Source organism: Cnephaeus nilssonii (assembly GCF_951640355.1).
Source record: "Cnephaeus nilssonii genome assembly, chromosome: 5".
In the NCBI taxonomy this organism is placed as follows: Eukaryota; Metazoa; Chordata; class Mammalia; order Chiroptera; family Vespertilionidae; genus Cnephaeus; species Cnephaeus nilssonii.
Window position 1 is genome coordinate 49,259,950 of NC_137076.1, and position 23,926 is coordinate 49,283,875.

The 23,926-nt window shown below is 43.6% G+C and overlaps 1 protein-coding gene and 2 pseudogenes across 3 annotated transcripts; 1 reads left to right on the forward strand and 2 right to left on the reverse strand.

Moving 5' to 3' along the window:
* Nucleotides 1–12,222: 12,222 nt before the first annotated feature.
* Nucleotides 12,223–13,083, reverse strand: LOC307100298 (V-type proton ATPase 16 kDa proteolipid subunit c-like; annotated as a pseudogene). Its single transcript has one exon. The product of its transcript is annotated as a V-type proton ATPase 16 kDa proteolipid subunit c-like (transcript).
* Nucleotides 13,084–14,325: 1,242 nt separating this feature from the next.
* Nucleotides 14,326–15,681, reverse strand: LOC307099040 (tripartite motif-containing protein 60-like; the record flags this gene model as incomplete). Its single annotated transcript, XM_079770251.1, has 1 exon — nt 14,326–15,681. One exon carries the CDS (start codon nt 15,679–15,681, stop codon nt 14,326–14,328), a length of 1,356 nt encoding a protein of 451 aa, XP_079626377.1.
* A 1,399-nt stretch (nt 15,682–17,080) lies between these two features.
* Nucleotides 17,081–23,464, forward strand: LOC307100747 (small ubiquitin-related modifier 1-like; annotated as a pseudogene). Its single transcript has 3 exons — nt 17,081–17,152; nt 22,765–22,927; nt 23,396–23,464. The product of its transcript is annotated as a small ubiquitin-related modifier 1-like (transcript).
* Nucleotides 23,465–23,926: the final 462 nt, after the last annotated feature.

Below are 23,926 nucleotides of genomic sequence, written 5' to 3' on the forward strand. Positions count from 1 at the left end.
CATTATATTCCACAAATGAGTGAGATCATGTGTTTCCACATTTTTTTGAAGTTTAAACCTGTGCTAAAGAGAACGTCTTTGTAGATATCTATTTTGTTTTTTCTTTCTTTTTTTGTACATTTTTGATTATTTGGTCAAGTTGTATGTATGTTAAAGGACAATACTCAACTAAGTAAATTTTAAAAATCGTACTGGCTTAATTCACAGCCCCAAGTTTTTGACTCCTGTTCTGGCTCTGCATGGCGGCATGGTTCTGAGTTGATTGGCCTACTCTGGACACCTCTTGAACCCTGCGGTACCAGGACACGTGGGGATCTCGTCTATTTCTCATCGGTAGTCTTCAGGGACTCCCCCCCACCCCCTGCCCCCACACCATTCCCTTGACCTGGAAGGGCCTCAGAATTTCCCGTCTACTGGGCTACACGTTCTACTTTCTCTGAAAGCCCAGGCGCCTGGCTGGGAAACTCTGCTCTACTCCATGGGAAAGGTCTCGGGCTGACGACCTTGGAACCTTTTCTCGTCTCTCTCTCTCTACAAGTTGGCTAAGGGAAAAGGAGGATGCTTCTTGTTCCCTCCCTAATTTCCCGGTGACCCTTCCCTCCGGTCATGGGGACCTCTCAGTCCAAACCCCCTCTACACACCCTTAGGGTGTCTCCTCGCCAATCTCTCGACCCTTGGTCTTTCTGGCTACATCAAACCAAAGAAGCTCTACCTGGCCACAATATAAACTCGACAATGTCTCTCTGTGGCCTGAAAACAGCACTTTTGATTCCAATATCCTCCAAGACCTAGATAATTTTTGCCACCAGACAGGGAGGCCTCAGAGATCCTTATGAACAGGCTTTCCCCCCTCAACTCCCCCCTCCCCCTGCTCTCACCCCTCGCTTTGCTCCTCATGTTCCACCTCAGATCCTCATCACAAAGTCCTCTTCACCCTCTCAAACCGGTCCTCAGCCCCTTTCTCTGTCTTCTGACTCTTTCTACCCAGCCAATCACTCCTCTCTACCTTGCCCATCCCCGCCGCCCCCTTACAAACCTGCCACAGAATCCACACCCCACACTCTACCTCTGAGAACTCTAACTGCCCGCCTTCCCCTGTGCTCTCTGCCGAATCTCCGCTCCTGTGACTGCCAGCAACCTAATTCACAGGTGGTTGGCCATTTCCTTCTCACTTTCTGATCTTCCTGAGAGCCTAAATCCTGAGAATGTGAGCTCCAAAACAGCCTTTCCCATCTAACACTCATTCTTAGGCCACCCAAAGACTGCCTTCCACAGCAGCATCTTCTATTCCCACGTCCATTCTACCCCTGAGGGAGGCAGCAGAACTGAGGGCATAGTCTGACTCCACGTCCCATTCTCTATGTCCAGCCTCTCAGATTGAGAGGCATCTCAGGTTTCTTTTTCCACTGACCTGACCACCTTTACTCCCCAACATATGCCGCAAACTTCAAAAAAATAGATACAGGTCCACAAACCCCTCAAAAAGACCTCGTTAACCTGACCTTTAAGGTCTTTAATAATAGAGACAAGGAGACCCAAATCCAAAATCAAAGGCGAGATCAGGCCAAGGCTGAGGCCCATAGGAGGCCTTCCAGCTCCTAGCCACCGCTTTCAAACCCCAAACGAAGTGCCTGTCCTCCAACCACAGGTCAGTCAGGGGCTAAGCCTCCTCCGGGCCCATGCTTCAAATGCAGCAAGGAAGGACATTGAGCCAAGTCCTGCTCAATCCCGAGACCCCCGCCGGGGCCCTGCCCAAGGTGTGGAAGGGAAGGCCACTGAAATTAGACTGTAGTCTGGCTCCTCCCGGTCTGGCCTCAGCCAGTCCAGCATGGCCGCCCTCTGGATCCGGTTTGGAGCTTGCAGACCTCCTGGGACTGGCCGCCGAAGAAGCTGCCCAGGCCCTGACAGGGCCCCACAGACTTCCATCACCAGGACAGAGCCTTGGGTAGGGATTGTGGTGGCAGGTAAGCTGATCTCCTTTTTATTCAATGCTAGAGCCACTTATTCTGCCCTCTCCAAATTCACTGGGACCCTTGTCCAGTCCTCAGTCTCTATAATGGGGGTTGACAGATCAGTCTCACAGCCATTAGCCACCTCACGTCTACACAGCATCTTACTAAATTCCCCCATTCACTCTTTTCTCATTCTAACTCGGTGCCCAGCCAGGGCCACCATGCATCTCCTCATAAAACCCAGTTGTCCCAAACCACAGTCACCTACCTCAGTTTCACTTTTTACTGCCAGCCTGATCACCCCCTAATCACTCCCCTGCCAGCCTGATTGATGCCTAACTGCTCCCCTGCCAGTCTGTTTGCCCCTAACTGCCCTCCCCTGCAGGCCTGGTCACCCCTAACTGCCCTTCCCTGCAGGCCTGGTCACCCCTAACTGCCCTTCCCTGCAGGCCGCCCCCCCCCCAACTGCCCTTCCCTGCAGGCCCAGTCACCCCCAACTTCCCTCCTCTGCTGGCCTGGTCACCCCTAACTGCCCTCCCCTGCTGGTCTGATCACCTACAAATGTCCTCCCTTGCAGGCCTGGTCCCTCCCAACTGCCCTTCCTTGCTGGCCATCTTGTGGTGGCCATCTTGTGTCCACAGGGGGGAAGCCATCTTATGTGTTGGAGTGATGGTCAATCTGCATATTACTCTTTTATTAGATAGGGTAGAGGCCTGGTGCATGGGTGGGGGCCAGCTGGTTTGCCCTGAAGGGTGTCCTGGATCAGGGTGGGGGTTCCCTTGGGGCATGGGGCGGCCTGAGCTAGGGGCCTGTGGTGGTTTGCAGGCTGGCCATGCCCCCTGGTGACCCAAGCAGAGGCCCTGGTATCTGAGATTTATTTATCTTATACAATTGAAACTTTGTAGCCTTAAGTGGAGGCCAAGACAAGCCAGGGCTGCAGAAGTTTGGCTTCCTCCATCGCCGGGGACAACCCTAGCCTCCTGCTCTCTCCAGCTCCATGGCTGCTGCCATTTTTGTTGGGATTTATATCTTCTATAATTATATCTTCTATAATTGAAACTTTGTAGCCTTGAGTGGAGGCCTGGGCTGGCCAGGGTGTGTGGAAAGCTTGACTTTCTCCATCGCCTAGGAAACCCAAGCCTCCTACTCGCTCCATGGCCGCAGCCATCTTGGTTGGGGTTAATTTGCATACTCGCTCCTAATTGGCTGGTGGGCGTGGCTGGTGGGCATGGCTGGTGGGCATAGCGGAGTGATGGTTAATTTGCATATTACTCTTTTATTAGGTAGGATATCTACATGGTGTATACCTAAGATGGTAGAGGACAGTTGCATTTCCCTATACAACATACTGTAGAAGGGTAAGGATGAATAAAAGCAAACTAAATTTGGTAAATGTGAATTTGGAGATATCATAAATACTGTGTTTTAAGTCTGGGGCTTTCTTTAACATCTATCTCCTCATAAGTAAAAAAAAATTATAGTGATATTATTATTTTTATATACCCAATTCTAGGAGTTTAGGATTGTAGGAGAGAAAAAATAATTTCCCTTCTACCATTCTAGGTTCTGTGGCTGGTCAAATAATTAAATTGACATAAAATAGATTTGTTGTAGGTGGCTGGAAACAGCACCAGCTGTCTGACTGGTGGGGTCCGCCCAAACCTGGGTTTAGCAACCTTGGTACTTGGTTTCTGGCTGGGGAAGAATTCAGAGCCAAGACCCCAAACTGTAAGAGAACATTTATTTGGTAAATCACAGAAATAGAAGAAGTAATTCCTAGAACAAATGGGATTAGGAAACAAATTATGGAGGTAAAGGAAGAGCCCTTGGAGCTTGGGAGTGAGGAAACTAATGGTAACATGCTGGCAGGGAAGGGAGGAGAAGGGGAAAGACCTGGGGGTGCTCTCAGGAGGGTCCTCTGTCCTAAAGGATTAAATGTTATCTGTTGGGAGGAAAGGTCACAGGGTCCAAACTGCCTAATCAGCATTGCTCTAGGTAAGAAAAAGTCACCCTGGGGGCCAGGGTCCCACCCTACAATTGATTGTATCTTGCTGTGGACCTGGGGCTTTCCACCCTGTTGACCTTCTGTACCTGGCCCTTAATCTTTCTCTGCTCTTATCTAACTGCATACAACAGATTAACAAGAGACAAAATATTTTAAATTACATTCTTTTATATGTAGGAATTTCACTAAGATTTGAGAAGTGAGACTTCTATACCATCTTGAGGTGAGGAACAGGCTAGGGGTCTGGAGCTTCTGAGGTTGTGGGAGGCAATTCACTGGAAGGTGAGAGGAAGAAATGTTTGGTAAGCAAAGGTGGTCCAGTTAAACTTGTAAGCCGAGAAGAAAGTTTTATTTTGTTTCAACAACACAGCAGTGATAACGTGATTTGCACTTTGCAAGCAGGAGACCCAGGAAAAACAGTGGTGTAGTCAGAAGGCCTGAGAGTCTGAGACTAGATGGTACAGATTCCAATGTGGTCTGAGGGGCTGAGAACCAGCAGCACCCAGGACAGGAGGCGGGTGTGCTAGCTTATTCAGTCCAACGGAGAGTGAATTCAGCCTTCTCCCAGTTTTTGTTCTATTCAGGATTTGATGATGCCCACTGACATTGGGGAGGGCTATCTGCTTTGCTCATCTACAGATTCAAATTCTAATCTCTCAGAAATCTCACAGTCACACTCAGAAGTAGTGTTTCCCCTGCTATCTGGGCATCTAGTGGCTGAATGAAGTTGGCATGTAAAATTGACCAGTTCATCCTTCACATCTTTCTCCATCCCTTATATTTCTTGAAAATGGGTAATTTGGAACTGTTTGTTAGGTTCATTTTCCTTACAAATCTTCTTCACAAATAATGGTATATAGTCCCTTCAACAGTTCTATGATATCTTATTGTTATTTTTTTATTATTTTTAGAGAGGGAGGGAGATAGAGAGAGAAAGAGCCAAAGAAATATCAGTGTGAGAGAGATACCTTGCTTATTTACCTCTGTTAGTACTCCAACCAGGGGTGGAACTCGTGACCTTGAAATTCTTTTTGTCCTGCCTTTGTTTCATGTTTTATAAAATTTTCACGTACAGGGGTGAGCAAAAGCAGGTTGACAGTAGTGATACAAATAATATAGTACTTAATAAAAATTAATAAAAGAAAAAAATTTTGCATACTAACAACTGTAAACATACTTTTCTTTTAAAATCCTCACCTGATGATATGTGTATTGATATATAGAAGAGGAATATCTCTAATTGATATATAGAGAAAGTAAAAAACAGGTATGTGAGAGAGAAGCATCGATCTATTGCTTCCCCAATGTGACTTGACGGGATTGAACCTGAAATCTATGTGCCCTGAATGGGAATCCAATCTGCAACCTTTTTGATGTAGGAGATGACCTTCCTTGGAACCGAACCAACTGTAAACCTACCTTTGGCAATCCCTATATGACCTCCAAAGGTCACATACTCGTTTTTGACATTGTTTATTTGCCAAACTTTCAGAATATCCTTCCATTTGGATGCCTGCATGTGTATTGTTTACAATGTTTGAAAATAAAGTTTGATTTTGCATATCTCTGTACTATCTGTCTATCTCTGTAACTTGAAAAGATGCTCAGCAGGGCTTTCATTGAGGTACACGGATTGAACCTGCCACCTTTGGCACTGAGCCACACTGCCCTGGATTAGGACCTGTTTTCTTGTGCTTAATATGTTTTTTAGAATTAGGGCAAAGCAAAGATTTTTCAATTGTTGATGGATAGATCACTGTGGCTTTCTTAAAAAAAGGTTTCTAGCCCAGCCAGAACGGCTCAGTGGTTGAGTGTCAACCTATGAACCAGGAGCTCAGAGTTCGATTCCCAATCAGGGCACATGCCCAGGTTGTGTGCTCAATTCCCAATGGGTGGTATGCAAGAGGCAGTAGATCAATGATCATTGATGTTTCTCTCTCTCCCTCACTGAAATCAATAAAAATATATTTTTAAAAAATAAACCAAGAAACCAACCTGCCCATAGGCTATTGATATAAAAAAGAGTTAAGTTCCTATGACATCCCATCAACATTTTAACAAAACGACGTTGAATGAAATGACATTATTCAAGGACCTGCTGTATTTGATTATAAAGTCAGTCTTCAGATTTTCTTTCTGCTGTCACTTTTGCTACTCAACCATGACACAGACAAGCTGAGAGATACAACTGGGCTTACCAGTGGAGTGTATCATTAGTGGGAGTCTCTCTCTTTGTTTTTAAGGAGTAATTAATATATATATATATATATATATATATATATATATATATATATATATATAATGGGTATCAAAAGTATTCTAGACTTTTGCTGGAGATCAACCACCTATTTGCCCTGAGCTTTCTATCAGCCAGTGCAAAGGGGAAAACTGATCAGGTGCATGATTTATAGTATCTTTGATATCAAATAAATGAGGTACTCAAGAGAAGTACACTGAGTGGCCAGATTATTATGTGTTCAGAGATCATAATAATCTGGTCACTCAGTATGTGTGTGTATATATATACTTTTATTGATTTCAGAAAGGGAGGCAGAGAAAGATAGAAACATCAATGATGAGAGAATTATTGATTGGCTACCTCCTACATTCCCTCCACTGGAGATTGAACCCACAACCTGGGCATGTGCTCTGATTGGGAATCATACCATGACCCCCTGGTTCATAGGCTGATACTCAAAACACTGAGCAACACTGGTTGGGCTTAAATATATTTTTATTGATTTCAGAGAGAGAACGGAGAAGCAGAGAGAGAAACATCAATGATGAGAGAGAATCATTGATCAGCTGCCTCTTGCACAACCCCTACTGGGGACCATGAGTTTATGAGTCTATGCTGAGACAATGAGCCACACAGGTTGGGTGAGGTTATATATTTTTTTAAAAATCACTTCTATGCTGTCTCAAAGACACCTTTCTTTTTTACAGCTGCATAATATTCCATTATGTAAATGTACCCCATCTTTTTTTATCCACTCATCTACTTAAGGGCTCTTGGGCTGTTTCAAGATCTAGAAGAAAAAAAAAAAGATGGAACTTTTATCCTTTGAGACAGCATGGAAGGACCTGGAGAGTATTATGCTAAGTGAAATAAGCCAGTGAGAGAAAGACAAGTATCACATGATCTCACTTATATGTGGAATCTAATGCGCAAAATAAGCTGAGAAACAAAATAGATCCAGAGACACTGAAGCATGTAACAGGCTGACAAACTTCACAGGGTGAGTGACAGGAAGAGACTAACCTAAGAACTTATTGGGTACACACATAAGCCATGGACACAGACAATGGTGTGATGAAAGCCTGGGGTGGGAGTGGGGAGGGCTGGAGGAGATTATTGGGATGGAAAAGGGGACATATATAATACTTTCAACAATAAAGAATTATAAAATAAAATAAAATAAAATAAAATAAAATAAGCATGTAAGGAGTAATGTGAAAGATGCTGGGTATCTAGAGGAGGGTCATCTTTAGCTCTTTGGGATGGATTCCAGGAACTCTTAGGTGTAGAAAAAAGGAAGCAAGTTATGATGACCACTTTCTGGATTATGTTTCTAAGAACAATTTACTAAACTATAAAACTTTAGAAAGCATTATGCAAGTGAGAGGCAAAAAAACATACTCCCTACCTAAAGCCAATTTTGTCAATAAACCATAAGCCTCTAGAAAACTTCTGTATAGAAATTGGTGAAAACAACAATTATTAAAACAGGTAGAGGATGTCTTAATTCATTTATCTTCAAACAAGGTAATGCAAAATGAGACTAAAGCAAATACTTTTTTAAGCCCTCAAAACTTAGATATTGATTGATTTATTTAACATTATTGATATTATGGATGAAATAATTGCATATGGTTGCAATTCTTCAACTCTTTCTCTGTGCTCCATAACATTCTGGAGAGGTGGTGGAGGCTTTATTAAAAGGTCTTAAAACAAACTTTCAGCTACGGTAGAAATATTTTAGAGCACTGTAAGAAAGAGCACCCTGACAGACCTTTGAGGAGACTTAGTGTAGATGTCAGATTCTCAATGAAAACAACTATTTCAATGTCACTGAAGTAGTTGGCAAAAGTTCAGCTACTGCCGAAATAAGTTTGGCTCAGTGGATAGAGTGTCGGTCTGCATACTGAAAGGTCCCAGGTTTGATTCCGGTCAAGGGCATGTACATTGGTTGCGGGCACATCCCCAGTAGGGGGTGTGCAGGAGGCAGCTGGTCCATGTTTCTCTCTCATTGATGTTTCTAGCTCTCTATCCCTCTCCCTTCCTCTCTGTAAAAATTCAATAAAATATATTTAAAAAAAAAAGTTCAGCTACTACTTAAAAATCTACTGAGTCATGTTTAATGGTATTATTTTCACAGGACAGTACTTCCCAGGCTCTGGTGCATACAACAATCTCTCAATCTCAGATTCTTAGGGAAGCCCAGCCAGTGTGGCTCAGTGGTTGTCAACCTGTGAACCAGGAGGTCAGGATTCCCAGTGTGGGTTTGTGCAGGAGAATTCTTTCTTTTCCTTTTTTTTTTTTTTTAATATATTTTATTGAATTTTTACAGAGAGGAAGGGAGAGGGATAGAGAGCCAGAAACATCGATGAGAGAGAAACATCGACCAGCTGCCTCCTGCACACCCCCCACTGGGGATGTGCCCGCAACCAATGCACAAGCCCTTGACCGGAATCGAACCTGGAACCCTTCAGTCCGCAGGCCGACGCTCTATCCACTGAGCCAACCGGTTTTGGCGAGAATTCTTTCTTATCATTGATGTTTCTATCTCTCCCTTCGTCTCTGAAATTAATAAAAATCTATTTTAAAACAAGATTCTTAGGGAAAACTGTTATATTTTAGGCACTTGCCCAAGACAAAAGAATTTACGATGAAGTCCAAAAGGAGATTACATTTTCATTGGGGAGGTTAGGGATAAAGGTTAGGGATAAAGGCATGCAGAACTAAACAGGATATAATAGACTATAGTGCACTGGATACTAAAGAGAGGTAATAATAAATTAGCAAATGAATAACACAGATAATGCAAAAAAATTTAGGTTAACTAGGTATACTAGAATGAGAGGGAAATGAATCCTTACTAGTACTTGGCAAAAGGGAAGCCCAAGAACAGTATTAGGAGACAGAAGATAAGGGCTTTTTACTTTGGAAAGGGTGGAGTGTGGTGGTAGGGTCATAGGATTATATAGATAAATGAGTAATCTGGGGCATGATCCAGATCTGGGGTGGGCTCCTTGATTTTCAATCTCAGGCATTCAATGCTGCTCCACAATTTTAAAAATTATTTCATTAAATCCTCACCCAAGTCAGAGCCAGTGTGGATCAGTGGAAAGAGGGTTGGCCTGCAGACCAAAGGATCCTGGTGTCGGCTCTGTTCAAGGGCATGTACCTTGATTGCAGAATACTCCCTTGCAGGGTCTTGGCTGTGGCTTGTGTATGAGGCAACCAATTAATGTGTTTCTCTCACATGGATGTTTCTTTCTGTTTTCCCTCTTCTACCCTCCCTAAAAATCAATGGAAAAATATCCTCGGGTGAGGATTAACTAAAAATAAACAAACAAATAAATTCTAGAACCAGAGTCATAGAAGCATCGAATATACTGTCCAACCTATGAGGGAAGGCTGGGGGTGAGAGGGTAAGAGATCAACCAAAGGACTTGGTTAATGTAAAAAAACCATTGAAACCTGTAAAGAATTTTTGTGAGTTTATTTGAGCCAAACTGTCAACATATGCTGGGAAGCAGAACCTCAACAAATTGAGATAATGCTCCTGAGAAAGGCAGGTTAAATCTGTATTTATACATGGCAATCAAAGGAAAGGTATGTAGGTGGGTTACATGAAATCTATTAGTGATAGATTAGCGACAATATTGGCTAATATTTTTTGATTGCTTACTCTGTACCTAGCAGTGTTCTAAGGACTTTTATGTGTAGTTACTTATTTAATCTTCTGAACAAAACTACAAAGCAGGTGCTACAATTATTCTCCTTTTATTTTTTAAATATATTTTATTTATTTATTTATTTATTTATTTATTTATTTACAGAGAGGGATAGAGAGGTAGAAACATCGATGAGAGAGAAATATCCATCAGCTGCCTCCTGCTCACTCCCTACTGGGTATGTGCCTGCAACCAAGGTACATGCCCTTGACCGGAATCAAACCTGGGACCCTTGAGTCCACAGGCTGACGCTCTATCCACTGAGCCAAATCGGTTAGGGCTACTTATTTTCCTTTTAAAGATGAGGAAACTGAGGCACAGAGGGATGAAGTAGCTTGTCCATAGTGAGGAAGCAGTAGAACTTACATTTGAACTCAGGCAGTTTGTCTTAGGAGTCTGCCCTTAACCACAGCACTTACTGTTGATGGTCACTACAGCTCTTGATAATCTCTCTTGACTATGATGATACCATAACTGAGTGAGGGAACACTGAAAGGACAGGTTTGGAATGTTCATTCATTCATCATGTGTTCGCTGAGTGCCGACCATGGGTACTAGCATTACAAACACATAGGAAGTGAGGAGACAGTGGGTCTCATAAAGCCTATTGGGGAAGCATAAACAAGACCATCACGGGATAGTATGCTAGAGGAGGTCAGCACCAAATGCTTGTAGAGCATAAGACCATCGGAAAACACAGATATTTACATTACGATTCATTAACAGTAGCAAAATTACAGTTATGAGGTAGCAACGAAAATAATTTTATGGTTGGGGGGTCACAACATGAGGAACTGTATTAAAGAGTCACGACATTAGAAAGATTGAGAACCACTGGATTAAGGTATTACATATATGTCCTTATCCCCCCAAACTCCCCCCACTCCCCCAAACTCCCCCCACTCATGCCCGCAACCCCCTGGTGTCTGTGTCCATTGGTTAGGCTTATATGCATGCATACAAGTACTTTGGTTGATCTCTCCCCCTTACCTCCACCCTCCTCTACCTCCCCTCTGATGTTTGACGGTCTGATCGATGCTTCTCTCGGCTGAGCATCTTTTCAAGTTATGAAGACAAATAGTCAGAGATATGCAAACTAAAACTTTATTTCCAAACATTGTTAACAATACATATACAGGCATATAAACAGAAGCATGTTCTAAAGGTTGTAAATTTCACATAATGTAAAAAATGAGTATGTGACCTTTAGAGGTCATACTGGGATTGTCAAAGGTACATTTGCAGCCTTGGCCAGGTGGCTCAGTTTGTTGGAATGTGGTCTCCTACACCAAAAAAGTTGCAGATTTAGCCGAAACCGGTTTGGCTCAGTGGATAGAGCGTCGGCCTGCGGACTCAAGGGTCCCAGGTTCGATTCCGGTCTAGGGCATGTACCTTGGTTGCGGGCACATCCCCAGTAGGGGGTGTGCAAGAGGCAGCTGATCGATGTTTCTCTCTCATCGATGTTTCTAACTCTCTATCCCTCTCTCCTCCTCTCTGTAAAAAATCAATAAAATATATATATATAAAAAAAAAGTTGCAGATTTGATTCCCACTCAGAGCACATAGGTTTTAGGAAACAACTGGTTGGTGCTTCTCTCTCACATAGATGTTTCTCTCTCTTCCTTTCTATGTCTCTATATCAGGGGTCCTCAAACTTTTTAAACAGGGGGCCAGTTCACTGTCCCTCAGACCGTTGGAGAGCCGGACTATAGTTTTAAGAAAAACTATGAACCAATTCCTATGCACACTGCACATATCTTATTTTGAAGTAAAAAAACAAAACGGCAAAAACACATGCATGTGGCCCGCGGGCCGTAGTTTGAGGATGCCTGCTCTATATCAATAAACATATCAGTTGAGGATTTCATTTATTTTATAAATATATTTTTAAATATAATTTTATTGGTTTTAGAGATGAAGGGAGATTGAGATAGAAACACCAACAATGAAAATCATTGATCTGCTGCCTCCTGCACACCCCCTACTCGGGATCGAGCCTGCCACCCCGGGCATGTGTCCTTGACTGGAATTGAACCCAGGACCTTTTAGTCTGCAGGCCAGTGCTCAGTCCACTGAACCAAACCAGCTAGGTCTCAAGTGAGGATTTTAAACAAAAGTGTGTTTACAGTTAATACACAAAAGTTTATTCTTTTTTTTTTTTTTCACATCGGAGAATTTTATTGGACACGGCTCTGGGCCTGGCAGACCCAGCTCATGGCCCCGCAGCTAGGGCTGGAGGACAGTGGTTCCATACAAAAAAATCTCAGGGTACACGGTAACCCCACAAAGCAACACTTGAAAGATTATTATAGTTGGGAGTCTGCAGGGCTGCTCCACAGACGTGAGAACAGGTCAAATCTTTACAAATAAACATCCAGTGGAAACGACAACTCGAATTCATCCCTATACACAGAGCACTCTAGGGCAGGTAAATGGGTGGGGGTGGCTAGAAGCCACCATCCTCACTGGTCGGGGGATCTGGATGGGTGATGATGAGTGGGCCCAGATGTCCACGGCACAGGGCGGGTGAGGGCAACAGACCATGGGCACTAGGACACTGCGCATTTACAAGACCAACTACTTGGGGGTAGAGGGGGGCAGCTGCCCCTTGCATGTGTATCAGGCTGTTCATTCTGGAATGAGGAGGGGGTGGTCTTTACATCATATCCTGTGGCTGGTGGGCTTAGAGAGGAGCTACTTTGTGGCGAGGATGAGGGCGACGATGAGACCATAGAGACCCAGCACCTCGGCGAAAATGAGGATCAAGATTCATGCCCACAAATAGTCGGGGCTGCTGGGCAGCGCCCCGCAAGCCAGCGTCCCCTACAATGCCAATGGCAAAGCCAGCTGCCAGCCCACTGAGGCCCACACTCATGCCAGCGCCCAGTTGGAGGAAACTCCTGCAGAGACTGATGCCTTCATTCAGGGAGCTGGCAATAAGGACTGCCACCACCAGGCCACAGATGGCAATGATGCCAGCCATGACCACTGGGGTGATGGACTTCATGACCAGCTCTGGTCGCATGACAGACATGGCCGCGATGCCGGTGCCACTCTTGGCGGTACCATACGCAGCACCCAAGGCACTGAAGATCAAGGCGGCCGAGGCGCCCATGACCGCGAAAAAGGAGATGTACTCGGGCCGCCGCTCTTGACCTGGGACATGTCTGCGGGTGGGAAGGGGGCGAGCTCAGCAGGCCGCGGCCTGGGGAGAAGCAGCTGGGCGAGGCGAGCAGGCAGCTGGCAGCGAGCGCCCGGCGAGCGATCAGATGCCAGACACTGCGGTGAAGGCTACCGGGCAGTCAGCCGCTGCGCTCTAAATACCAGCACCGCAAAACAAAATCCACAAAAGTTTATTCTTGTATTACTTGTTATTGATTACTGTACACATTTGTATCACTACTGTCAACCTGCTTTTGCTCAGCACTGTACATGAACATTTTATAAAACGTGAGACAAAAGCAAGACAATTAGGATTTCAAGAAAAATTATATGAAAAATAACAAGCAAATAAAATGAGTTTCTTTTTAAAAATATATGTATTTTATTGACTTCAGAAAGGAAGAGGTAAAGAGGGAAACATAAATGAGGCAATCATCCATTGGCTGCCTCCCACAGGTGGCCTACTGGGAATAGAGCCAGCAACCAGGGCTTGTGCTCTAACCTGGACTCCTGGTTTATAGGACAGTGCTCAACCACTTATTATACTGACTGGGCTAGAATGTCTTTTTTTTTTTTTTCTTTTTTTTTTTTAATGTGTCTCTAACAAAACTTCTGACTTAGGTCAGTCAAATCTACAACACAGCCTCCATAGAACTCAGCAAATGCAGCACAAACTGCAAGGATACCCAGGCCTAGGGAACCAGAGGTGTTACCACACAAAGCCAGAGGAAGCCCTGGTTGGGCGGGGGTGGGGGGGGTGAGGGGAGGCTCCTATCTGGAAAATCCTGCTCACAGTGCCAATGGTGGTGACCAGCTTAAATAGTCAGGGTGGAAGCCATCCCAAATTGGTTTCAAATATCCATACTGATGATGACTCGCCGCATACCAGGAGAGTATGAAGTTCATTACCCACATGATGAGGTTTTGTGGTGTCAGTGGACCTTAGAATAGGAACCAAAATGACTGAGAGCACAAGGAAATGGGACTAGCTTGTGGTGTTCATGGCAGTTACTGGATTCTGATAATAATGGAAACTTGCTTGATTGGAACTTCCCCCCTGCACCCAAGGATGGAGCACCTGGACTTTCTCTTCACTTTCCCAGGTGTAAGGTCAGGGAGGAGAGAAGGGTGCGTCCTAAAAGCTTTCAACATTCAAGCATCAAAACTGGAATCAGGATCTTTATTATGTTTTCCTTTCACTAACAAGGACAGGAAATAAGCACATAAAAAATCTCATCCAAATTGTCATCTTTTGCCTCCGATGATGCTGATTGTAAGAGATTCTGAAGAAGGTGCAATGGAGAAATAAGGCATAATTTTTTCTGTAAATGTATCAGTGATTCCATACAAGTATGAGCAGTCATTCAAATTATAAAATGAAACCTCTCCCAACTCATAGTCTAGAAAAATGCCAATTTTCGGTTGTCCTATAGGGCTAGGGCCACTCATAGGAATCCAGAGTGAATATTGCCAGCATCCATTTCTTGCTGATGGTGATATATGAGTATTTCTGGGGAATGATTCTTTACACACACCTAAGAAACATTCACCTGTACCTTCTAAGTTTACCACCCAAAAATGCCTGCCAGCATCAAATCCCTCAGAACTCAGGACAGCTGGGTAAGAAGTAAGATCCTGGGGATTAGGAAAACCACTTGGTGTCTTATATATCACATTTCTTCTATTACTTGACGTAATGATGTTTGGATGGGCTGTTTTAGGATCCAGTGTCAAATCTACCAGAAACTTGCGGATCATTTTATGCAGGCACAAATAATTTGGGGGGACATTGTAAGATCCCTTCTTTAAATCACATGAAAAAATTGCTGGGGTCTCTAAGTTTTCATACCTGTTGTGGATACTTTCAATTCCTGTGAATAAATCCAGGTCTGTCTGTAAATATTTCTTTCCTATCTCACTTAACAGATTGCTTAGCCTGAACATATGGTATGAAATTTGCCTTCTATTTTCAATTAGTTTTTCTTCAACATCCTTCTCTTCTATAAGTAGATCATTACCAATTTCATTTCTCTCGATAGCTAAGAAACACTTAATTTCTTTACATTCATTGCCCAACTCCTCCCTCCATTTTCCCATCTTTCTCTTCACTTCCAAAGTATTTTCAACTTGGTTTTTATATAACATTTCAACAACTTCAAGGTGATTAGTCTTGGCCTTAATGTGACTTTTGAGCTTCCTCCTGTAACTAGCTGCAGCTTCCCCAATGGGGATCAGGGGGTGATTCTGGTGGTGGGACACAACCCTGCACTGGGCACACAGCAGCTCCAGGTCCTTCTCACAGAACAGGGTCAGAACCTCATGGTGCTTCTTACACAGGGGTTCCTTTTGCCTTTTCCTCTTTCCCCTCCTGATGGAAATCTGCTGAACAATCTCAGTCATGCAACATAATTGGGCGTTCCTCTTCAAGCTCCTGTCAGGGCAGTGGTGGAGGCAGACAGGACAGGGAAAGGTGCCCTGTAGACCTTCCCAGCGCTGGTGGATGCAGGAGTGACAAAAGTTGTGCCCACACTCAGTGGTCACTGGGTCTCTCAGATGATCCAGGCAGATGGGGCAGCTGGCCAGGGAAGCTGCAAAGGCCATTGCGCAGTTGAGGTGTCTATTAGAAGAGATACTCTTCAGTCAGTGTGATCCTCCAGGAGCGAGGAAAAGTGAGAAGCTGAGGTCTGCTCAGGCCTCCCTCTCTGTTGAAGGCACTAGGACAGTGATGGCGAACCTATGACACGCGTGTCAGCATTGACACGCGTAGCCATTTCTGATGACACGCGGCCGCTGAGGCGGCCGCATGCCGAGGATGAAACATTTGCTGCTCCTGAGGATGAAACATTTGCGAAATAATGTTTTTTCCTCAAAGTGACACATTACCCGAGTTATGCTCAGTTTTTTGGCGAAGTTTGACACACCAAGCTCAAAAGGTTGCCCATCACTGCACTAGGAGCTTCCAAGAAGAGTTCCAGTGGCCAGCTGACGTCCAGTCTTCTGTCACCTACTCCTAATAAAGATCAGCTGTGGACTCTGGTCAAAAACCCAGCACCATCCATTCAAGTCATAAGTGGTTTCTGTGGACAAGAAAGTTCAATTTAAAAGTTCAATCAGCATTAATCCTTTCCTCCCTGTATGAACAGTAGGTCAAGTAGACCAAATCATTTATCATGACAATATTTAAGGAGGAATTAGAAGTAAAGTCTATTTTGCAACTTAAAAGGAATTAACCAATCTAGGCAAATTTATCATTGGCCTCAATCAGAGAAGGCAGGGGACGGGGTGGGGGGTGAAGAGATCACCAGTGAATTCATATGTGTATATGCATAACCCATAGACACTGACAGTGGGTGGCGAAGGCTTGAGGAGGAGGAGGAGGGCAATGGGGAAAAAGGTGACATGTGTAATACTTCCAATAATGACTTATTTATTTATTTTTAAAAAACATATTTTGCCCTAACCAGTTTGGCTCAGTGGATAGAGCATCGGTCTGCGGACTGAAGGGTCCCAGGTTTGATTCCAGTCAAGGGCATGTACCTTGCTTGCTGGCACATTCCCATGGGAGGTGTGCAGGAGGCAGCTGATCGATGTTTCTCTCTATCCCTCTCCCTTTCTCTCTGTAAAAAAATCAATAAAATATTTATATAATATATAAAATAAAAATATATATTTTTTATTTTATTGATTTTTTTACAGAGAGGAAGGGAGAGGGATAGAGAGAAACATCGATCAGCTGCCTCCTGCACACCCCCTACTGGGGATGTGCCTGCAACCAAGGTATATGCCCTTGACCGGAATCGAACCTGGGACCCTTGAGTCCACAGGCCGATGCTCTATCCACTGAGCCAAACTGGTTAGGGCAATAATGATTTATTTTTTTAAAAAAAGTGATCTTGTGCTGTGGGGAAGACAGAAGGATTTGTAAATCCAGGAGTGAGATCCTGCCTTCCTAAGGATGCTTCTGTTGGACACCTCAGAATTTCTACTAAGCACCATGCACATGTCTGACCAGGAGGTAAAATCATCAACTAAGGACTTGGGGAATAAGAAGGAAGGAGAGAGAGAAAAGATGGAGGCTGGCTGGACAGAGGTGAGGGAGAGAAAGTGAGTGAGGGGATGAAAGGAGAGTGTGTGGATGTGTGTGGATATGTGTGGTGTGTGTGTGAGTGAGTAAGGGACAGTTAAATCCCGCAGGAGCAGCAGGGGCTGACAGACCAGGCTCTCTTGGACAAGGAGAGACTACCACTGCTGTGGGCACTCCCTGGACTACAGGACTCAGCACGGAGCCTAAGCCATCTTAAAGGGGACAGCAGCCTTTTCTAGGAACTCATCAGCACCACCTCCTAGACAGGACTTTGACACTGCCTGCAACCCAGCAGCCATTCGAGCCAAAACCCTGCTACCCCAGCCGCAGACCCGCGGACCCTGGGACCTCCACCTCCAAAGGTGCACCATTCCCGCAGTAGTAAGTGCATCTTCTCCCGCCCCAGCAGCAGAACTCCAGACACCACATTCGCACATTTCTAGCCATGCAGGCATCCAGGGCACACCACTCCATAGATAGCACCTGGGAGCCACTGGGAGCCCCCGCTGGTTGTGATTCTGTACAGACAAGGGTGTGCTGCCCTGCAGTAGAAATTCTGAATTCCCTCTTCCTGAATAACTGCCCACAGACACCCCAGCTGCTTAACTTCAGTGCCAGGGCCCTCAAAAGTGCGTCAGAGCTCTGCGCCGGCAAATGCACTGCCACTGATGTGTGCATTTCCAAAGGACAGGCACCCTGAGCCCATCTATCCACAGAGTGCTTGTGGGAGCTGCTATGAGTCCTTGCTGGGTGTGATCTTGGACAAACAGGGACGCACTCTCCCCAGCAGTAGAAATTCTGAATTCACTCATCCTGGATGCCTGCCCACAGACACCCCAGCAGCGTAACTTCAGTGTCAGGGCCCCTCAAAGTGCGTCAGAGCTCTGTGCCAGCAAAAGCACCACCACAGACATGCACATTTCCAAAGGGCAGGCACCCTGAGCCCATTTATCCACAGGCTCCTCTGGGGAGCTGCTGTGAGTCCTGGCCAGGTATAATCTTGGACAAACAGGGACGCACTCCCCGTGGCAGTAGAAATTCTGAATATCACTCATCCTGGACACCTGCGCACAGACGCCTCAATTACGTGGCTTCAGTGCCAGGGCCCTTCAGAGTGCTTCAGTGCCCCTCGCTGGCAAATGCACCGCAGGTGCTCCTGTGAGCTGCCACTGGGAGCTTGTGCTTATCCACCACAGGTGCAGCAGCAAAAGCTGAGTCTGCCCACCCCACAACTACAGAACTCTGGACACCACAGTCACACCTTTCCAGAGCACAGGCCTCCTGAGACCCATCACCCCAACAGATGGTTCCTGGGTGCCACTGGGAGTCCCCCCTGTGCACGTGTGATTTCAATCAAGGGAGCAAGACAGGAAAAATTGGGACACCCTCCCTCTGTAGCTGCTGACTTCTAGACACTGCAGTTGTACCTTTCCAGCTCACAGGCCTACATTAAGAGAACCCAAATAGCTCAAGTAGGGAGCTATACTAGATTACCAAGCCCAGGAGACCTGAGAGATCACACCAGTAGCACCATCCCAAAAGAACCTGGGTATCAAACCAATTGGACCTACAATTAAAACGTTACGGCAAAACATAGGAAGACAAAACAGCAAACTCCAAAGAAAAGGAAAAGAGTTAAATGAAAAAGAGTTATATGAAACTGAGGCTAGCAGCATATCAGAGAAAAATTCAGAGTAATGGTTATAAGGATGTTTAAACGGCTGGATGACAAATACCTACAATTCAATGCAAAAACACATAACTCAATGAGAATTATAAGGAGCTGAATGAGAATGTCACCAACATGAAAAGGAACCAAGAGGAGATGAAAAATGACATAGCTGCAATAAAGTACACAATGGAAGGCTTAAACAGTAGACTAGAAGAGGCTGAGGACCACATCAGTGAATTAGAAGACAAGGTAGGAACACACATAAACACAGCAGCAACTGGAAAGAGGACTTAAAAAGCAAGAGGAGAGCCTAAGGGAGCTTTGGGACAACATGAAATGAAACAACATTTGCATAATAGGGGTACCAGGAGGAGAGGAAGGGAAGGAATAGAAAACCTGTTTGAAGAAATAATGACAGCCCTAACTGGTTTGGCTCAGTGGATAGAGCTTCGGCCTGCGGACTGAAAGGTCCCAGGTTCGATTCCGGTCAAGGGCATGTACCTAGGTTGTGGGCACATCCCCAGTAGGAGATGTGCAGGAGGCAGCTGATCGATGTTTCTCTCCCATCGATGTTTCTGACTCTCTATCCCTCTCCCTTCCTCTCTGTAAAAAATCAATAAAAAAAAAAAAAAAGAAATAATGACAAAAACTTCCCTGATATTGGCAAGAAAAAAACTATGCAAGTCTAAGAAGTACATAGAGTCCAAAACAAGAGGAACCCCAAAAGACCGACACCAAGACACATCATAATTAAATTGGCAAACACCAACAACAAAGTAAGAATTTTAAAGGCTGCCAGAGAGAGACAGAAAGTTACCTACAAGGGATCTCCTATTAGAATATCAACTGATTTCTCAAGCGAAACACACCAGGTCAGAAGGAAATGGAATGAAATATACAAAGTGATGCAAAGCAAGGGACTGAATCCAAGAATACTATACCCAGCGAGGCTATAATTCAAAATTGAAGGTGGAATCAGGAGCTTCACAGACAAAAAAGGGCTAAGAGAGTTTATTACTACTAAGCCAGCATTGCAAGAAATGCTAAAGGGATTGCTGTAAAAAGAAGAGAAAGGCAAGAAGAACCACAAACAGTAAGAACAAAAATGACAACAAACATGTACTTGTCAATAATAACATTAAATGTAAATGGATTAAATGCACTAATCAAAAGACACAGGGTAGCTGAATGTATAAGAAAACATGACCCACCATCTCACACCTGTCAGAATGGCTATCATCAACAAATCAACAAACGACAAGTGTTGGCGAGGATGAAAATCAAGAGTAAGGAATACTTCCAAACTCTTTCTATGAAGCCAGCATTACCCTAATCCCAAAAAGCAGATAAAAACACCACAAAGAGAGAGAATTACAGGCCAATATCTCTCATGAACATAGATGCTAAAATCCTCAACAAAAATTCTAGCAATCCTGATCCAGCATTACATTAGAAAGATCATACACCATGACCAAGTGGGATTTATTCCAAGAATGCAAGGCTGGTACAATATCCACAAATCAATAAATGTGATACATCACATAAACAAAGTGAGAGACAAAAATCACATAATCATATCAATTGATACAGAAAAGGTATTTGATAAAATCCAACACCCTTTTCTGATAAAAAACACTCAGCAAAGTGGGATTAGAGGGATCATACCTCAACATAATAAAAGCCTTATATGACAAACCTACAGCCAGCCTCATACTCAATGGGCAAAATCTAAAACCATTTCCACTAAGAACAGGAACAAGACAGGGATGCTCACTTTCACCACTCCTGTTCAACATAGTACTGGAAGTGCTAGCCACAACAATCAGACAAGAAGAAGAAATAAAGGATATTCAAATTGGAAAAGAAGAAGTAAAACTGCCCTTATTTGCAGATGACATGATACTGTACATAGAAAACCTTAAAGACTCCATAAAAAAATTAGTAGACTTAATAAATGAATTTGGCAACAAAAAAATGAATTTGGCAATGTAGCAGGATACAAAATTAACACCAAGAAATCTATGGCATTTCTATACACCAACAGTGCATTTACAGAAAGAGAGACTAAGAAAACAATCCCCATTTATCATCGCACCAAAAATTTAAGATACATAGGAATAAACTTAACTAAGGAGATAAAAGAACTCTACTCAGAAAACTACAGGACATTGAAAAAAGAAATAGAGGAAGACATAAATAGATGGAAGAGCATACCGTGTTCACGGATTGGTAGAATCAATATCATTAAAATGTCCATAATACCCAAAGCAATCTATAGATTCAATACACTTCCCATTAAAATACCAATGTAATATTTCACAGACCTAGAACAAACTCTCCAAAAATTCATCTGGAATAAAAAAGACCTCAAATAGCTGCAGCAATCCTGAGAAAGAAGAGCAACATTGGGGGGATCTCAATATCAGATTTCAAGCTGTATTACAAAGCCACTGTTCTCAAAACAGCCTGGTACTGGCATAAGAACAGACATATAGACCAATGGAATAGAATAGAGAACCCAGATATCAACTCAAAACACTATGCTCAATTAATATTTGACAAAGGTGGCAAAAGCATACAATGGCGTCAAGACAGTCTCTTCAACAAATGGTGTTGGGAAAATTGGACAGATACATGCAAAAAATAAAATAAAATAAAATTAGACCACCAACTTACACCATACATAAAAATAAACTCAAAATGGATCAAAAACTTAAACATAAGAAGGGAAACCATAAAAACACTAGAGGAATCCACAGGCAGCAAAATCTCAGACGTATGCCGAACCCATTTCTTCACTGATACTGCTCCTAGGGCAATGGAAACTAAAGAGAAAATAAACAAATGGGACTACATCAAAATAAAAAGCTTTTGCATAGCAAAAGAAACCATCAACAAAACATCAAGAAAGCCCACTGCATGGGAGAACATATTTGCCAATGTTACCTCCAATAACAGTTTAATCTCCAACATTTACAGGGAACTCATATAACTTAAAAAAAGGAAAATAAACAACCCAATCAAATAATGGGCAATGGACCTAAATAGATACTTTTCCAAAGAGGACATAAGGAAGTCCAAGAAATATATGAAAACATGCTCAAAGTCAATAATCATCCCAGAGATGCAAATCAAAACGACAATGGTACCATCTCACACCTGTCAGAATGGTTATCATCAACAAATCAACAAAGTGCTGGTGAGGATGTGGAGAAAAAGGAATCCTCATGCACTGCTGGTGGGAATGCAGACTGGTGCAGCCACTGTGGAAAACAGTATGGAGTTTCCTCAAAAAACTAAAAATTGAACTCCCATTTGACCCAGTAATCCCACTCCTAGGAATATATCCTAAGAAACTAGAAACACCAATCAGAAAGGATATATGCACCCCTATGTTCATAGCAGCATAATTTACAATAGCTAAGATTTGGAAACAGCCTAGGTGCCTGTCAGCAGATGACTGGATCAGAAAATTATGGTACATCTACACAATGGAATACTACGCTGCTTTAAAAAAGAAGGAATTCTTACCATTTGCAGCAGCATGGATGGAACTGGAGAGCATTTTTGTTCATCAGTGAAAGATAAATATCACATGATTTCACTCATTTATGGAAAATAAAGAACATTATGACCTGATGAACAAAAAGATAGATACATAATCAATAAAGAAATTTAAAAAAAAGAGATAGATACAGAGGCAGAGAAGCATCAGACTGTCAAATTACAGGGAGAAGGCTGGGAAGCGGGGGGAAGTAAGAGATCAACTGAAGGACTTGTAAGGATAACCAATAGGTGCGAGACACTGGGGGGTGAGGGCATGTATAGGAATGGTGTGGGGGAGCAATGGGGAGATACAGACACATGAAATACCTTAATCAACTAAAAAATGAAAAAAAAAATTAAAAAGAAGAAGGAAGGAGACTACAAAGTCATTGGACAGGGCAGCAATGAGATTCACTTCAAAGTGAAAATGACAACACATCTCAAGAAACCCAAACAATCATGCTGTCTAAGATGGGAGTTCCAATGAACTCACTCAGGTTTCTCTTAGAGGGTCAGAGAATTGCTGATAATCACACTCTAAGACAGTGATGGGCAACCTTTTGAGCTTGGTGTGTCAAACTTCGCCAAAAAACTGAGCATAACTGAGTGTGTTACTTTGAGGAAAAAACTAACTCCAGGACTCTAGTCACAAATGTTTCATCGTCAGGAGCAGCAAATGTTTCATCCTCGGCATGCGGCCGCGTGTCATCAGAAATGGCTACGCGTGGCCGAAACCGGTTTGGCCCAGTGGATAGAGCGTCGGTCTGCGGACTGAAAGGTCCCAGGTTCGATTCCGGTCAAGGGCATGTACATTGGTTGCGGGCACATCCCCAGTAGGGGGTGTGCAGGAGGCAGCTGGTCGATGTTTCTCTCTCATCGATGTTTCTAACTCTCTATCTCTCTCCCTTCCACTCTGTAAAAAATCAATAAAATATATTTAAAAAAAAAAAAAAAGAAATGGCTACGCGTGTCAATGCTGACACGCGTGTCATAGGTTCGCCATCACTGCTAAGAGAACTAGGAATGGAGGAAGATGTGAGTGAAGTTTATCAGGAACAACAGGGGGCCATTCAGTGATTTAGATATTCCTTTTTCTCCCTCAATCTTTTATTTTTAAAAATAGTTCTCTTGTAATGTGGTGTTCCAAATGGAATTGAAAACTGTCTGCCCACCCCCATTTCTTTAAATCCTCTGGTAATTTGATTCTAGTGCCCATTATTCATTACTGTTTGTTTTCATTGTGCTGAGTTAGGGTGATCAAGCCTCAGCCTCCTTCATATTGCCCTCTCCTTTTGAAATATTACCTGTGCACAGTGAGGCCACCCTTTTCAGGACTGTGCATTTTGAGGCTTGTGATAAATGAGGTGGACCAATGCAAGTGTTCATAACACTTCTAATTGGCCTGGAAGTTCTAGCATGTGATTGCCTCACTCCTGGACTATGACTTTCAGTGGGAGGTGGAGTTTTTCAGTGAACTGAACTGTGCAATAATGACCTTTCATCAGCTTGAAGTTACTTTTAAAATCTGAAGGTCTGGGCCAAAA